This window comes from Magnolia sinica, chromosome 3, assembly GCF_029962835.1.
Source record: "Magnolia sinica isolate HGM2019 chromosome 3, MsV1, whole genome shotgun sequence".
In the NCBI taxonomy this organism is placed as follows: Eukaryota; Viridiplantae; Streptophyta; class Magnoliopsida; order Magnoliales; family Magnoliaceae; genus Magnolia; species Magnolia sinica.
The window spans coordinates 9,036,413-9,048,950 of record NC_080575.1 but is presented as its reverse complement, the minus strand read 5'-3'; the positions used below and the strand labels follow the sequence as shown (position 1 = coordinate 9,048,950).

At 40.4% G+C, this 12,538-nt stretch overlaps 1 protein-coding gene across 1 annotated transcript; it reads right to left on the bottom strand.

Moving 5' to 3' along the window:
- Nucleotides 1-344: 344 nt before the first annotated feature.
- LOC131239463 (mediator of RNA polymerase II transcription subunit 30) lies at nucleotides 345-9,407 on the bottom strand. The gene is made up of 3 exons (XM_058237182.1): nucleotides 9,022-9,407; nucleotides 3,906-4,007; nucleotides 345-719 (listed from the first exon to the last, which is right to left on the bottom strand). Exons 1-3 carry the CDS (start codon nucleotides 9,319-9,321, stop codon nucleotides 621-623), a joined length of 501 nt encoding a protein of 166 aa, XP_058093165.1. The 5' UTR covers nucleotides 9,322-9,407; the 3' UTR covers nucleotides 345-620.
- Between the last annotated feature and the right edge of the window lie 3,131 nt (nucleotides 9,408-12,538).

Here is a 12,538-nt window from a genome sequence, read left to right as displayed (position 1 = left end):
GTCAATCTAACGTTCTAGAGTTAGTCTTACGAAGGAGGATACCTTATTAAGGATCTAGACTGTAGTGATCAAGTCTTTTGGACATAAATATAGTAACCCTAAGTGTTAGTCACAAATGCATTGTGATCTCCTATTCTCCTATAGGTACCCGGTTTTGACCTTGCATAACTGTAGAACATGCCCAAAAAAATCTTACAAAGGAAAATACATTGATTGGGATAGAACGTCTCCCATGTGCAACTGCATCAGCATCCAAGTATGTGATATTGTACATCTCCAGTGACCTAGCTTAGTGCCATGGCACTTGCAAGCTAATATGCAAGAACAGATACCGTAGTCACCACTTATAAAAATGATATGTTATTCCTTCTCACAGTTTTCTTTTTTCTTTTCTTTTCTTTTGGATATTTTTCATGAATTGTGTTAATTCCTAACCAATTTAACAAGAAAATGAAGGAAGGAATACGAACCTTTCAAATGTTGATCTCCTGTAACTGCACAGAAACATTGTGAATGAGATTCCATTAGCTCAAACATTCTCAAGATTCATCCAGACACATCTGCTTTAAGAGGCTTGAAATCATCCTCCAATTCATGTTAAGCATCTCCAATCTGTACCTTCAGACGGAACAAGGACTCTGCCATGTGGATATGTCTGTAATAAGATCACGAAGCTGGTCTATGAGAAGCTTGAGATATTTGTTCTTATTTGCAAGTTCCTGCATTCAAATATGATATAAATGGATCAGATATTCAGCACTTCATTGAAAAAAAAAAAAACAATCACACATGTTATTTTAGCAGGAAACAAGGTAGGGCTAACAATGTTATTGTCAAAGACTCCAAATCATATTCAAATATGCTACTTATTTATGGATTACTTTCAGAATGCTATTATGATGCACGCTTGATAGAAGTTCTATGAAGTGCCAGTTTTGCAATACACATGGAATATGGGTGATCAGAAGTCAGGACAGCCAGAATATTGAGTTCTTCCTGTTCCATGTGAAATTTTTCTTCTTTTTTTTTTTTTGAAGAAATGGGCACCAAATCTCGAACCTTTGACTTATAGATTAGAAAGAAAATTTTCTTTTCTTTTCTTTTCTTCTTCTTTTTCTTTTTTCTCTCTCTTTTTTTTTTTTTTTTGGGGGGGGGGGGGGGGGGTGGGACGTATGAAAAGTAGCACATTACTTGAGATAACCGTCCATTTTGCAGGCCACTGATGGGATGTCTACCATAGTCTGATCACTTTGCTTTTTAAGCTATGGCCCATCAACATAGAGTAGCACAAAATTAACAGTCCGGAGTCCTGATCACCAAAAAGTGTTACATGAACATGCAGATGCTTTGCATGCTTCATGGAACAAATGCTTTTCGTAGTAGCATTCCCCTTCTTAATTCTGAACAAGTTAATCAATGGTAGAATTTGATATGTGTGACTATAACAGTTCCAACTTCCAAGCCAATGAAGGACAGAAGATCAAGCGAAACTGTAGAAGCTGAAGGAGCTGCCATCAACCGTGGCCGGAGAAAACAGAGCTGGAATCAAAAGATGTCGCACAATAGAGGTCTAACTCAATGAGGCTGCATTGAAGTGATAAATTTGATTGTAGGTAGTAGGTACTTGTGTTGCGGAGAATGGCCACTCAAAGAATGTGCATTTGGCATAATGGGCCTGCAAGGTTGCCCCGAGGAATTTATTGGCAATTTTTTCTGACATCTATGATAATTAGGGGTGTCAATGGGGCAGGCCTGGGCCAAGAAAAATGAAGATTTTAAGTACGCCCAGCCCAAACAGTTCAAAATCAGGGCTGAAGACAACCCCTAGCCTGGCCCGTTGACAGCCCTACTGATAATTGTATGTGGGTAGAGGTTCCAAGTGCGGCAATCCTCCATGCTCCAGAATTTAAGGAAATGGTATGGCAAGGACCCAGGAGGGTCCTAAATAAGAATATATTTGTAATATCAACAAAAATAAGTGGGCTTTTAGATAAAAATATATTTGAAATATCACCAAAATAAGGGTTAGAATCATCTAATCAATATGATACGAGGGATTGTTCCATCCACAGCGGAGCCACCAATTGGATTTTTCAGATTTTGGTAATTATACACCACATTTATATCTAAAATACACATGCATTGGGATTGTCATGGTATCCACGTGTACAGGATTGTCCAGAAGGAAAGAATCGGTTCTCCCTCCCTCCCTACTCCCCAACACAGGATTCATCCTGCCTGACCGATGCAAATATCAGACTTCAATATATGTTTTCTCACCTTCTTGGTGATGAACTTGTGCATGCACATACAGGGTACTGCAGAATCATCTCATGGTGTTGACTGTTGCATATCAGATCAACGCATGGGCATGACCTTGGGTATGTGACCTTCTTCTTTTTTTCTTCTTTGAGAGGTAACAATAATTTATTGAAACGCCGCAAAAGCAGACTAAGAATACAACCCCCAACACAAAAATCAGAAAAGAGCACCGCCCATGGCGGCCTTAACATAAACCACCCAACTATACACCAAACTTTTAAGTTTGTAGATAACCGCTTCTAAACCCACATCCTTTAAAACAACGGCCATTCTGGGCTCCCCGAAAGACCAAAAAAAATAGCCATTAGGAGCAATCTCCAAATCACCTTCCCTGATTTACTGACTCCTCCGCCATGCCACACCCAAATTAATTTTCTAACCATTTTTGGCATTGTCCAAGCCACTTGCAAAACATTCAAGAAGTGATCCCAAACTCAGCGGGCAAAGGAGCAATGGATGAAGAGATGATCAACGGACTCCGCATTTGCCATACCATGTATGTAACCATCATCTGGAGCAAAAGTTGCAAGAACCTTCCACCCAAGGTTATGCTCCCATTCCCATTAGTGCTCCAGGACCACATTACCACTCTTATTGCTTCATAGGAATTTACACTTGCATTTGGAATAAATGTTTCCCCACCCACAAGGAATGACAGTGTACAAAAAGCTATTCATCAGAAACATTATTGTTTCAAAGCCCGGTAAGGGAGTAGAAAGAATGAAAATTTTAAACAATATAAAAATGCCAAAAAAGACTGCTAAGAAAGGAGTAAGGCTAAACGTAAGGCTATGATGAACTCCCGCCCGAATCCACTCCTGCTCATCCTGCAAGCAGGCTGCAGCTGAGGTCACAAAAAGCACACACTCCACTTTCTTAGTGAGACATCTGACCTGGAATTGATGTTTCTAAATATAGCCAGTCCAAGGCTACAATGAGGATTGGTAGGAGCTTATGCACTTAGACGTGCACAAATCCACAAACCCACCATCTGTTTCTTTCTTCCACCCACCACTGAGATTAACCATTCAAATCAACTACAAAGGTTGCTTCTCATTCATAACTAGGACATCATTAGGAACCAGAAAAATGAACCGCAACAATGACAACGGGCAAAGAGGATAAGGAACTACCAGAACTATCCCTAAAAAAAGGAAACCATATAAACAAAGTCAATTGCAAAACTTGAGCAGCTAACCTGCTCAACAAATTGGCTGTTTTAGCAGCAGTAATGCCAATATATATCATCACTTTATCCTTTGTCAATGTTTCAGCATAAAAAACATTGCTAGGCTGTACCATTTGCTATAGCTAAAACAAGGAGAAAGCCCGCTGGATGCTTCTGAGTCTGATATGACTCGTCTGAGTCAACTTGGATTTGGTACTACCCAATCTGGTTTTGTACCACAAGTGAACCCCCCCAAGTTACCCTGCCTCAAGCGGGTCGGGCCGATACACCACGACTCGAGTTGAGACTGAACAAGTCAATCCAAGTTGCCGAGTCTAAAAAACATGGTCAAAAGACTCAAAAACATAGAAATCTCTTTCACTGGATTAAATTTTCTAGATGCATTATATAGTACCTTCTTTAAATTAGCAGCACGCTCTTCTAGTCTCTCGATTTCAGCTGCATCTGTTTTTGAATCCAGTGCACTGGCTGCAGCACCCAAGTCATGTGGTTTTCCCTGCATTAAGAAAACTTGCCCATTAATTACCCAATCATAATTTATTCTGCTATGAGAAGTGAAATGATTTGGTGTACAAGAACTACAACGTAGGTTTGCTAAGGGTGACTCTGTTGGCTGTTGAGGTATCAACTGCTGCTGTTCAAACAAGATCAGGTAGTGAAGTGGGATCAACTAGACCTATCACCTCCTAGAATATCAAAGCAAGCAGGAACCACTTCTAAGTACCATATGATTGCAACCGGATCATGATAAGACTACCCTATCAAATCTCCAAAATGGAAACTTTACACCAGATCATTCCCCTCGTACAAAAGTAGCAATGAGATGAAAATAGATGTAATGGTATGATAAGTGAAATGAGTGCAGCAGTGCTGGTCTAATTTAATCAAAACTCACACAGTACAAAGAAAATTAATAAATGGCGGTGGAGAATTTCTTCCATCTAAAATACTATTGATGGGTAGTCGAATACCCTGAATTTTTACTTCAAACAGAAATGCACCTACAGGTAAACCGCCTCTACTCACCTTATCTTTACAGCAGCAAGTCATGACAGAGCTGCTTTCATTAATTCATTCTGCCAAAATTAACAAAGACAAAAACAATACCAGTGCAAATTTCCATTTTTCCTGGCAGGTAATCACAAAAATTCTGAAAAAAAAAAAAAGTCCACCTTTTTTCTATAGGTAAGCTGGGCTAGAACCCAAGATCCCGATGTTGAAACACTGTCTACCATTGAGCTATGAGCTCATCTAGGTCCTTTGTTCTCATTTTTACATCAGGGTTTGCAAACTGATTCTTGCCTATCAAATCATTCACCACCGATATAGGGTTGTGTCGTCCTGTATCAAGCTGTTTTGAGCTGAGACAACCGTATCGAACAATATATCAAACCTTGTTCCACATTCTGAGAACGTGACATGGTAATGTGTTTCGATCCAATCATCTCTCCAAAAAGGGCTAGACTGGTATGCATATGTGTTTTTCACCATTTCTCAAATGGTAGTGAAAACATGTCATAATTGTACGTCAATCCACACCTGCCACATTCTTGGCCCATTGAAGATGGTGCATACCCTGAAAACATATTAATTGCACAATTCTAACCATCAGAATGGCGTCCCTAAGATGGAGGGCTAGTAAAAAGATGGTCACTGATCCAAATTCAAGCCAATATCTGATCGTTATGAGAATCTGATCAATGTGATTTTGGGCTGTGCTCCATCAATAATGTGAGTGGTCTGGTTTGAGGAAGGTGCCACATGAGTCTCCAGTCCCCACCATTCAAAAAACAGTGGAAAAAAAAAAAAAAAAGACAAGCTTTTCGAAATGACCACAGAACATGAGAACCGCACAATTATCCTTGTCACCAAATTGACAAACACAAAAACAATCCACAAATTCAAATCATCTAGGTTTTCTCCTTAACCTCTAAGAATTGGGGGCATGGTCATTTATAAAGGTGTTCCGATCAACTCAATCTGCCAAAGAACAACGATAACAAAACAAAAACAACCCAATCCCCCATTCCTCCTGACGGATAACAGCGAAGAAAATCTAAAAGAAAAAAAAAGTTATGAACATCAAGGTTTTCATTTTTGCCATTTTGGGGATTGGGACAGTCATTTTTCTGGAGGCATTCAATCAGTTCAATCTACTTTTGGGAGGGGATGACATCAGCCGAATTGTACTAATCAATAAAAAAAAATTGACCCACTTATCTATATATGAGATGCTAACAATTATCAACAAAATGAACGACAAGCAATTAAGGGCTGTTTTCACCCATCCGCCATGCATGTATGTCAATCTAGACCATCCAAATCATGGGGCATCATGGACCGATCATATCCTAAACATTAACCGGATTGAAGAGAAAAGCCTAACTGTCCAATTATTGCCACCAAATGAAGCCTAAATATAAATGAGGCTGGTCCACTGCAAAGCTTTGTAGGTTAAGCTTGACCAATAGGGCAATGTGTGGGGGCGAAGTGTGATGTATGTATGGCATCCAATCCGTTCATCAAGCACATTGTGATGCATGCATGAGATCCAATCCGTTCATCGTGCCCCTCATGTTCTCATTGGGCCCAAAAAAAAAAAGCCACTCCAAAATCAAGTTGGCCACACCACAAGGAACAGTTGGTATGGGGCACCCGCCATTAAAAACTTTCCAAATTATGCAACACCCACCATGCTCTTCATATTCCATCCAATCCATTTAGAAGATGTGCCCCACTAGGATGAATAGACAAACCAAAAACAGGCCATTCCGAAACTCAGGTGGGCTACACCACATGATTTTAGCATGACTTGACATTAAAAACTTTCCAGATTATGCAGCACCCACCATGCTCTTCATATTCCATCCAATCCATTTCGAAGATGTGCCCCACTATGATGAATTGAAAAACCAAAAATAGGCCATTCCCAAACTCAGGTAGGCTATACCACATGATTTTAAAGGCTTTAGGCATGACTTCATATAGTGTGGCCAACCCGAGTTTCCGATCTGCCTCATTTTTGGATGCCAAGGAAAACATGAGTGGGCACAAATGATGGACAGATTGGATGCCACACATGCATCACGTTGGGCCCCACACACCGCATTGTAGGTTAACGGGTTGTTTGCATACCTATAAGTGTTTAAGTTGTAAGTGACTTTCACTTGTTGCTTGTTTGGATGTAAATTGTAAGTCATTTATAGGTAAGTAGTTTTTTGGTATTTAAGCAACATGTAAGTCACTTACAGTTAAGAGTTTTTTTTTTTTTTTAGCCAAACTGTCAGTCACTTACAGGTAAGATGTTTTATATTCACACCGAATAGAGCTTGGAATAGGGAATTGTTCCAAAATCTTATAATCACGTAAGAAAACTTGGCACAAAATACCCCGTTAGATTTAGCCCATTGAGATGAATCATTGGGCTGATTCCTAGGCTAAACCAATCATTAGGTAGGTGAGGGAAATGTGGGCTGCGAGGGGGCAGAACAACCTTGAGTGCCCAAAATGCCAGAGTTCGTTTGCAAAAGAGAAGGCAAAAGGACTGGGCACCACTGAGGAGATTTGACGGCCCTGACGGCACCATCTTTCAAAAATACAAGCTAAGATAAACAGCAAAGGCTACAAATCACACTAAAATCACATATATTTCCAATTGGCAACGCCAGATCCAAATTGCATAGCAAGGCCAACAATGCTAGGCATCTCTCACTCAGTCCGACAGGCATTTCACTCACATCCTAGAAGGGAACGGACGAATGTCACCATCAATTTTCCAAATCTTCTCTGTCTAATTTCCCAGAAAACCTCTCACAGATCAAATGCCATTTCTGCAGACTTTCATATGAAACTTTTCCAACAGTCCGAGAATGTTACATCTGATCTCCGATCTTGCACAGAGGAAAAAAATTCCATCCTCTGACATACTCAGCTCAAATGCAAAGAAAAGAGAAAGAAAAATCATTTCCCCCAAAATCAAAGCAATTGAACTCAAACAAAATATGACCAAGATAGCTACAACGAGATCCACGGAACAAAAACCCATCAATCACACCCTAATTCGAGAAATTAGAGCTGAAACTCAACAATCCGGAGCTTGGGAGAAGCAAGATTTCTAGGGTTTTGAGTCAAGATTGAAGAGTTTACTGGCAACAGGAATAGAGTGTCTCACCCTCTAGTGTTTAATTTCAAACATTCGAACGTTGCCTGAAAGTCACTTAGGGGTTGTTTGGATGCCTGTAAATTCTATAAGTGGGTAGAGACTTACAAGTAAGTCCCTTACAGGTAGTGTTTCGGGGAGAAATTTCACCTAAAAGTCACTTACACTTACATTCAAAACTGCCGGGAAACTTCATAGGGCTGGGGGTGAGAAGTCACTTCCGTGACTTAAGCTGAAAATCACTTACAAGTGAAATTCACTTACAACTTAAAAACTTACAAGTGCCCAGGGGGTCATTTTGATGCCTTTAAGTTCTGTAAAAGTGGGAAGTGACTACAACTAAAAGCCACTTTCAGGTAATAAAAGTCACAACTTAAAAACGTACAGGCATCCAAATGAGCCTTTAGTAAGGTAAGTGACTTCCTACCTCCTCCCTCCTGTTTTCAAATGAGACTGGCAGCTGAGTGACTTACAGATAAAAACCCCCCTCCCAAACATGATGCAATCGACCCGCATCCCACACATGCACGCTCCGCATGTGTGTACAAGAAAAGAATCGCTTTCCCTTTTTAGTGCATCACTACTCTTCTTTTCTTTAAAATCTCTACATTAAGAAATTTCATTTTTCTTTCATATCTTTATACTAAGCGAGTAATAATTTTACAATTTTCTTATTTAAGTACTTTCTTGCTTAGGTGCTTTCTTATTTAGGTAGTTCCTATTTTCTCAAATCTTGGCTGGCTAGAAATTCTATTTTTAGATTCAATAGCTTTTATTATAGATTGTAAGGACTGATTATAAATAAGGCACATGGCATATGACCTATAGAATAAGACAAGTTGAATAATATTTTTTTTTTATGAAATTTCTCTTATTTTCCCTACGGTAGTTGTTGAAGCGGAAGTTATCTTTGGATTAAGACTAGAGGACCATTGAACTTGCTCACAGTCTTGCATTCGCATTCTCTAGCATTCAGCTAAAGGATTGTTGGGTCCTTTCCCACATTCTCATTCTACTTTTCTTAGACCTATTTGCTTCCGCTTTCGGGTTTGCATTAAAACACCCCTTGCAAGTGACTTATACAACTAACCTAACTTACTGGTATCCAAACAACCCCTAAGCTTAGCCTACAAAGCTTTGTAGTGGATCCGGCTTCAAAATAAACTAGAGAGCGGTCCCAATTCAACAGAGAAAAATCGTTAATATCAGTTGGCTTTTGGGCTATACACGATTTACGAGGGGCCCACAATTTTGGCAGTATGATTAATGTACACACATGTCTAATGAATCACCACCATTTTAAAATGAAGTAATCTCGATCTTTAATTTCTTTTCATTTTCTCTCTTTTACCTTCTGAGAATTTGGAATCGCCGTGAGAACAGCACGAAGAGCAGCAACAGCAGATTTATACCGAAGCCGAGCGTCTTCGAGAGCTCCACCTCCCAAATCCATCTGATGCGACAAATCCGAGCCGTCCGTGCCGTTAGAAGACTGAGCCCCAGTCGAGGCGGGCGTGGACCAGAGAGCGGGATTGCAGAGCTCGTCGTTCATAGAAGAAAGGATCTGGAATGCAGCTTCGATCGTGTCTTCCAAATGCTTCTGCCCCTCTACCGCCAGTTCCTGCGCGCTTTTGCCCCCTCTGTCTTCCATCACTGTAGAATCAGAAACCCTAGCTCCGCAGAGCTCTTCAAAACCCAAAGAGAAAATTATCACTGTAGATGCTACCTTTTATCCAGCTTCATTTCTCAACGTTTCAAAACTTACCTTCCCAACTTAGACCTTTCACGTACGGACAGAGCATTTGAGGACGAAAACCCTGAACGGCAGTGAAAAGCGGAAGCGGATTGACCGGTGTACCTCACTACTGTATGTACGTGTCGTGCGAAGACGAGCACTGACGCTCCTCGAGCTCCGAACGAACGGTTCAAAGGGGATCAAAGTTTGATGGGCCCCACAGTGATGTATGTATTATATCTACACCCTTCAGATATTTTTAGAGATCATTTCAGAGCATTATCCAAAAAATAAATCATATCCAAATCCAAGGATCATGGACCACACCATAAATAGCAACCGAGATAATGATTTTCACCATTAAAAAATTTGTACGACCCACCATAATGTTTATTTACCATCCAATCTATTCATAAGGTCACAGATACCTGACTTAAGAGGATAAACAAATTTCATAATGGTCCAAAACTTCTGTGGCCCCAAAAAGAGTTTCAATGGTAGATGTTTACTCTCCCACTGCTTTTTGAAGAGTGGTCCGCTTTATAATTGCATGTGTCTTATTTTTCGTCTCAAGTCTTAAGACGAGCTCGCCAAATGGATAGACGGTTTGGACATAACAGATACCTCTTCATGAGACCCGCACAACTTGCTAACGTCAATACAGCAGCCATATGGCTCATATGAGGTACATCGACCAATCCGCTTCCGTGAAAAGCGGACGTGGATTTCCTGCAAAAGACTCTGCGAAGAAGTCCCTGCGCTAGGAAAGCAGGTGGGGCCCACTGTGACGTTTGTAAGAAATCTTACCCGTCCATCCGTTTTTTTAGTTTATTTTAAGACTTGATGCCAAAAATGAACAGTTTCAAAAGCTCAAATGGGCCAATAACGTAATAATTAAATGTCCGTAGTTGAAATATTCGTGGACCACAGAAGTCTTATATCATGCTAATATTTTTTATTTCAATTCATCCCAGTAGTAATGAAGTTATTAACGGAATGGATGGTATTTAAACATTACCGTCGAACCCGTGTGGGTTTCAACGGTAAGAATCTTCCTAACTATATTTTCCTTTAGCATCGCCCACTAGAGCTTTAGATACGGTTCATATGTTGCATTATGTACTGAAATTAACTCATGAAACTGATGGAAGGGGAGGATTTCTCACAAACATCATAGTGGCACCGTCTGTATTCCAGCGCAAGACCTTCAGTACTTCACGAGGAAATCCGCGTCCGTGAAAAGCAGTGGTATTTCCGCCCTCCGTAAATGAAAGGTCTAAGTTGGAAAGGTAAGTTTTGCGCCGGTGAGAAAAGAAGCTGGTTAAAAGGCAGCGTCTACAAAAGTTTGCAGACAAACAGAGCGGATTGGCCGTCATGACATAGGGATATCTCTGTGCCAGGGGCTGTGTGGGGTCCACATAAATGTTTGTGACAAATCCACTCCGTCCATCTGTCTTGAAAGACCAGGATATGACAGGATTCTAAAAATCAGACACAGCCAGAACTCAGGTGGGCCATACCAACAAAACAGTGGAAAAGCAACTTCCACCGTTGAAACCTTACTGGAGCTAACCATGATGTTAATATGTCATCCAAACCGATCATAGAATTATTACCACTTAAATAAACTGTAGGAACAAATGTCATCCTGATGAGTTTCGTATATGCCTGACTTTCAAAATCCTATCCTTTTATAATCCCATCCTTTTATGATCTTTCAAAAAAAAATATACGGATTGGATTTGTCAGGGACATCTCAATAGCCACGCAGCAGGCAATCGGCTCCCGCTGCGAGTCATTTCCCTCGTTTTATCTTTTATGACACGAGGGTCCGCGGCTTTGGACGATACGAATAGGTTCTCAGTTCTTAGCATTGGGCCACCTTTTTTTTAATCCAGACCGTTGATCCGTTGATTCCCATATTAGATGGAGCAGTAATTTTTTCTTTAAAAAAAAGTAAATTGGATTGTAAGATCACATTGACCAATAATTGGAAGTTTCTAAGTTGAATGTAAACCGTTGTTATTTTTTTCTTCTTAACCGTCTATTTTTAGGCTGCAAATCGAATTGAAACGAACGTGGCTGTGCTAAAAAATTAATAGGGGCATCATCATCATCATATAAGTCACAAGCATCATCAAATAACCATAGGTCACCAGGTCATTTCTTAACTCTAATTGTGGAAGGGAGGTTGATTACTACCCTGCCCATTCTTAGGTACAGGGGCTCTAGGGCCACCATCATATTTGGGTTTTAAGTACATGGTACATTCATTTTGGCATATTATTTTAGTATACAGACTAAAAAAACAACGCAGCTCTAAAGCTCATGTGGACCGCATGGTAGAGATAGGACACCTGTTGACATTTTTTGAGACCCATAGAAGTTTTGAATCAAGCTATATTTGTGTTTTCCCTTCACCAAGGTCTGTGACCTTATAAATGGGTTGGATGGCAATAAACCATCACAGTGGGCCCTAAGAAGGTTTCAATGATAGGTGTCCTTATCATTGTTGTTTCTAGTGGTGCAGTCCACTTACGCCTTGGATCTACCTCTTTTGCATTCTTTTTTGTGTTCGTGTACACTAAAATGACATGCCAAAAGGATTGGATCTTAAATAAACATCATGATTGGCACTAGGAAGGTTTCAACGGTGGCTGTTACTGTCCCACCTTTTTCCTGGTGGGGTCCACTTGAACTTCGGACCAGCCTAATTCTTTGGCTCACTCTCTAAAATGATCTCTCCAAATGGATGGATGGTGTGGATACAACACATACATTTGGATCTTTCTCACTCTTTGGATTATGCCCTAAAATGATCTCGCGAAATGGACGGGCAGTGTGGATACAATACATACATAATGGTCCAACGGAAAGAGCATTTACCCTTCCGGGTCCTTACTCTTGCTCCGGTGGTAGACTCTAAGGAGTTTCAACCCCTGGTCAAGCGTTGAGTACCCATATGTGGTGAAATTCCACTAGCATGAGTGTGTGGGGGTGTGTGCACGTGTGTAAAAAAAAAAAAAAAAAGTATTTAACCTTCCGTGGTCGAGTGCCTGTACTAACATAGCTCCAACGGAAAGAGCATTAATTGTAAGGCAACAAACTTTTGGCGTGTCACTTCAGGCCTCTG

Coding starts and splice junctions, on each gene's coding strand:
- LOC131239463 (XM_058237182.1), bottom strand. CDS start 9,321: ATGGAAGACAGAGGGGGCAAAAGCGCGCAGGAACTGGCGGTAGAGGGG. Junction 4,008..9,021: donor CGATTCCAAATTCTCAGAAG/GTAAAAGAGAGA, acceptor TTCTTAATGCAG/GGAAAACCACATGACTTGGG. Junction 720..3,905: donor GTGCTGCTAATTTAAAGAAG/GTACTATATAAT, acceptor ATTTGAATGCAG/GAACTTGCAAATAAGAACAA.